This window comes from Rhipicephalus microplus, chromosome 8, assembly GCF_043290135.1.
Source record: "Rhipicephalus microplus isolate Deutch F79 chromosome 8, USDA_Rmic, whole genome shotgun sequence".
In the NCBI taxonomy this organism is placed as follows: Eukaryota; Metazoa; Arthropoda; class Arachnida; order Ixodida; family Ixodidae; genus Rhipicephalus; species Rhipicephalus microplus.
The window spans coordinates 30,948,048-30,953,081 of NC_134707.1; the positions used below are offsets into that span (position 1 = coordinate 30,948,048).

The 5,034-nt window shown below is 47.2% G+C and overlaps 1 protein-coding gene across 1 annotated transcript; it reads left to right on the forward strand.

Moving 5' to 3' along the window:
- Positions 1–1,192: 1,192 nt before the first annotated feature.
- LOC142768439 (uncharacterized) lies at positions 1,193–4,518 on the forward strand. The gene is made up of 2 exons (XM_075870412.1): positions 1,193–1,730; positions 3,763–4,518. Exons 1-2 carry the CDS (start codon positions 1,319–1,321, stop codon positions 4,398–4,400), a joined length of 1,050 nt encoding a protein of 349 aa, XP_075726527.1. The 5' UTR covers positions 1,193–1,318; the 3' UTR covers positions 4,401–4,518.
- Positions 4,519–5,034: the final 516 nt, after the last annotated feature.

A 5,034-nucleotide genomic window follows, 5' to 3' on the forward strand; every position in this document is an offset into this window, starting at 1 on the left:
CAATAGAAAGTATATATAGCACAAGAGCAACAAAGGGCATGGCATTTTCAATAATTAGTACTAACCGTCAACAGGAACTTATATCTAGAAAGGGCACGTTACATCAACTGACTCCTACAAACCAACTTCCAACTGAATTTTAGTTTTTACAACGAAAGCTGTAATGAGATCACAACTCGGGTCACGCGCCACCGTAGTTGTCCGCCACCACCGCTGGTGTCCGTAACAACATCGCACGAAATTATAAATAAAATTCGTGCCAATGACACAATGGGGCTGGAGCGTGGGTCCGCTGGGCGCCAGCCCAGTATCATACCACTGAGCCACATCGGTACTTCGGACATCTTGGCAAACTTGCCTTAGGCTGTCTTGATGTCGCATAAGGAATCGCTTTAATACGACTTATAAAGCTTTTTAAAACAGGGAAAGAACAACCCGTCATCGCACAGTGCAAATGGCGTAACAAGTGGGTCGTCCAATGCTCCAACCCAACACAAAAGCTTGTTTTTGATTCCTTATTAACTGTGGTGCATATATCCACTTCAGCCATAATTGCTCATCGTCGTCAGCCACTGCACGAACAATTGGCACAAAATTCTTTGCAAGTGTTTAGCGGATACCACACTTCCGAGGAGAATGACCAGAAAGAGCATAGCGAATGCCGGGCTTCTAGCAAAAACAATTTAAACAGTAATTCCGCAGTGGGTATCAAGCGAGTGTGCTTGCGGTATGTACCCTATGAGTGTTTAGAAAAGGCTCTGAAAGGCCACTCTTATAGCTTTCGCTGCGACTGTGCTGCGCCTTACGCGCAGGCCTGGCGTTTTTTTTTTCTCAAGTCTAATTATTCAGAGGGTAGCGCCTTTGACTCCTCTTGCACTATGCACACATTTCGCTAACTTTCTTCGATATAATGTTGAAAGCTAGCCCGTTTTGCGTTCAGTGTCTCTCTTTGCGTTGGTTTCACGCTATACCCTTCAGAACTCGTGAACCAACCAGCCCGAGAAAACGTTTTGACAAGATAATTTGTTTCCTGTTCTTCTCATTTGTCATGTTTGTTTTACTGACAGATTTCCGTCACCAAAATATCTCACTGAAGTGCTGATGAACACCGGTACAAAACGCTTCAATGTTAACCGAATTCGTCTCTCTTTCACCTTTACAGGAACAACAACTCACGAAACCGAGAGAGCCCTTGAGCTCCCCTTTCGACTTCTGTGGCACTCACTTCTGTGGCACGACTTTTGTGGATCTCTCTGGCACTGAAGCCGGCTAGTGCAGTGCTGTATACCTGCTTCGCGAGACCACAGGTAGAACATCCATGGCGTTGCGGCGGGAGTATCCTCGCGATGAAGATCGCGCGCCAAGCCATCGCCAAGAATCGTGGGCGCAAGAACCTTCGGAATCGCAAGACGGCAACAACGCTGCCGTTTTCAGGGAGCGTGCCGGAGCCGATCCACGCGAACGATGCAGCGTGGCATCTCACGATACGGCGAGCGAGAGATTCCTGGCGCCGCAGCTCCAGAAGCCCCGGAGTGAGCATGGCACGCCCGATCGTCGTCAGCAGTCTCAGGTGCGAGGATATGCCGAATCTGATTCCGGCCCCACTTCGACTTCGAAAGCAACCGGAGAAGTTCAAGAGTCTAGTTCTGTTGCGTCCAGTAGCAGTTCTTTCCTGGTACCCCGAGACGTCCAAGGTCAATTTCCCATGAAGGGGCACCGACGAACTACAGGTACGGAGCATTCGAAGATAAGTGCGTCGGTAATGCCCGACATTTTGAGTGATATTGGTCATAACGGCTGCTAGATATGTGTGTTGGACGTTTCTAATTAGTAGTCGGCACTACTGACATTTGTTCGCTGGCTCTCCGGCTCTCTCCGTCCGGAATGTACAGTCCGGAGCTGGCTTGGCGTTCAAGGGGTATTCACATGGAAGGCAAATTTGTGGGGATCAAGACGTTGTGCTGGCGGGGAGAACTCTACACAAAAAGTCCGACGCTCCTATTAGTGAACGTAGAGGCAAACCGAAGAGGGAGAGAAAAAAGTGAATGCAGAAAAGTTAACCAGATGCTAGGATCTGGTACGTTACCCAGCGCTAAGGTTGGGGAATAGGGAGCAAAAGAGAAAGAGAGGGAGAAAACAAAAATAAATAGGAACAAAACTAGAACACACTTACGCACACGCGAAATCAATCCACTCAGAGTCATTCAGACAGGCCAGTACCCAAGAGGCCTGGCGCGGCCTTCTGCGAAAATACGTCTGGACAATGACGCTGTATACTTTTCTCTGACAGAGGCTCGTCATCTAACTTGCTGAATGTAATGGAAATAGATTGGCCTTGAGACAGCTGCAGACCAGCATACTCGGGCGGCTTGTGCTCCCTGTCATAAAGCGCGCGTAAACATGTCCGGACGCTTTGGTTCGGTGATCAACTGTATTTCATGTTGTTTTGCTGTTGCCAATCCAATTGCAGCGTGTGGCAATTATTTTTTTTTTTGCCATGGCGCTCGTACTGTATAGAATCTAAATTCGTACTGTATAGAATTTAAAATTTGTAGGGCAATGAGATCGTTTAGTGATTAAAAAGGATGGTTGGAATTTCCGAAGCCCCACACTACGGCGTCTCTCAAAATCCTATGGCTGTTTTGGGAGGTTAAACCGCAACAATTATTGTTATTCTACAGCGACATATTAACGCGAGGATTTACTCATGCGCAGTTCCCTTTCAGCGAGCTCATCTTACCGCAGCTATAGCGTAAATCTGTAATCAGGTGACTGACGTGGTTGCGGACAGATTAATCACGCGACATGTGAGGCGATTTGGATCCCTCCGCAGCCAGCATGCCCATGACGGGAGAGAATTCACGCGTGAAGCGAAAATTTCGGCATGGAGTCGGCCAAATTTTGGCGTCGGCAGCGCGGACCGAAGTGAGAACGCAGGAACAGCTGATGTATGGTGACGTAGTACGCCTTCCCCAGTCTCGAATCATGATTAGGCCTGTCGTGTGAATACAGCTTAATGCGCATCTTGTCCTCGGTGGACACCTTCGACGAAAGTGCGCTCAGTTTGCACTCTGGGTGAGTAAATGTAGTAGTCTTGCTTGTAACGCGGAGAAGCTCATTGATATGTGAAGTTTAACGTGCCAAAACACCATATGATCATGGGAGACGCCGTTGTGGAAGGCTCCGGAAATTTCGATCACCTGAGATTCCTTAGCATGCACAAAAATCTGAGTAAACGGGTCTACATCGTTTCCGCCTCCATCGGAAATGCAGCCTCCACAGCCGGGATTCGATTCCGAGACCTGCGGGTCAGCAGCCGAGTGCCTCAGCCACCAGACCACCGCGGCGGGGCGTAACGCGGAGAAGCTGGCTGTGGAAAGGAAGATGATAGGTGTTACATCCACAGACGAGAATTCGATCGAGTGGGTCAGAGATCAATAGGATGCTAAGTACTTCTTAGTCGGAATCAATAAGAAATGGCCAAGGCAAGTAGGACGAAGACAAGACAACAGCTGAATAATAAATTTAGCCGAGATGATTTACAGATAAAGCAAAGGCGTAAGAGTGATACAGAAAATTAGGTGGGCAGACGGGATTGCGTTTGCGGGTATAAATACGTTCACGGCTGCGGCAAGCACAGCTCCGGCTTGATTCAACCTCATTGGCAGATTATAGGAGAGGTCTTTGCCCGGGCACTGGGCCCAGTGATGCTCATGATTATGATGGTCGTAGCGATGATGATGATCTGCTTCACTCCTGCAGGTGACTTTGACAACAAGCCTGCATCGGAAGAGACCTCCAGCAATGACGAGTCTTCAAGGGTTGCTTCCAGCGGAGCTAGCGAAGCAGCTTCTGCTTATCAGTCAAACACTTACGGAAGCGAATACGTTCGTGCTGCCTCCTTACGGCATACTACGAAAGATACACGCCGTCGTGTGACGTCTGTGGCCGATGAAACCGAGGGGACGTCATCTCGAGCGCAGTCGTACCCTGTAGACCCTCGCGAAGGAACAAGCAGAGCAACACTATCGGAGCCGACACATGCAGAAAGTCACTTGGACATACGCTTAGATTGCCTGCACGAACTAAGGGAGCGTATCAACGACGCCACAAACCAGATGTTTGGACAGATGAGCGCCGAGGCCGAACAACTGGCCACCGACATGCTACAGCTAAAAATGAGGATCAGGGAACGTACTCGTTCGACAAATGATTTCATCCAGGATCATGCTTACTTTATCCACAACCTACGAGTGAAAATGGAGAAGGAGAGAATGGAAGAGAGAATGGAGAGAGACAGATTAAGGAGAGAGAAAAGGGGGGACAAAGAGAACGGAGGAAAAGAAATTGACAAATACAATGAGGGGAAAGTAATTGAAGAAGTACAAACAACGGTTTGATATTTTTGTTCACAAGGGTGACAACTGCCAACAGTTCGGTCGAATCAACCAATAACCGAGAATGACAGGTCGTAAAAAATTAGAAATTGCAGAGCAGGCTGGAGAGTACTCAATTTACTCTAGTAGGAGGTATTTACAAACGTTCTTGTCATGATGTTAGTGTGCCATGTAGTCTCTGTGCGTCACGCTCATAGGTAAAGCAGGAAAAGTGATATCGAAAGACACATATTGTTTAGAGTGAAGAAGGGACAGACTTGTATCCTTTGTGACGAGCCTAAATTAGGTGCCTGAAATTTCCACAACATTTTCTATGTTTATATTAGTGTTTATGCTTCATATTTATTTCATCACTGAAAATTCCTGTAAAAGATATTGATAGTGTTTAGCGATTTGCTGCATCGTTTTAAACAGTTCGGGTATAGAACAAGAAAGAAGAAGTATTCCTCTTATTGGTAACTCATTGGTCTAAAATATTCTTATTGGTCTAAAATATTCGAGCTCTACGCTCCAAAAATTGGAGTTATGGCTGCTTTTGAGCCGGAAACTCACACACACGTGATCAAACATTCCGAATGGTTGCCTGCAGACTGCATTCCTTTGTTTTATGTGAAGAACACTCAAAGCGAGTAGCTTT

Coding starts and splice junctions, on each gene's coding strand:
- LOC142768439 (XM_075870412.1), top strand. CDS start 1,319: ATGGCGTTGCGGCGGGAGTATCCTCGCGATGAAGATCGCGCGCCAAGC. Junction 1,731..3,762: donor GGGGCACCGACGAACTACAG/GTACGGAGCATT, acceptor TCACTCCTGCAG/GTGACTTTGACAACAAGCCT.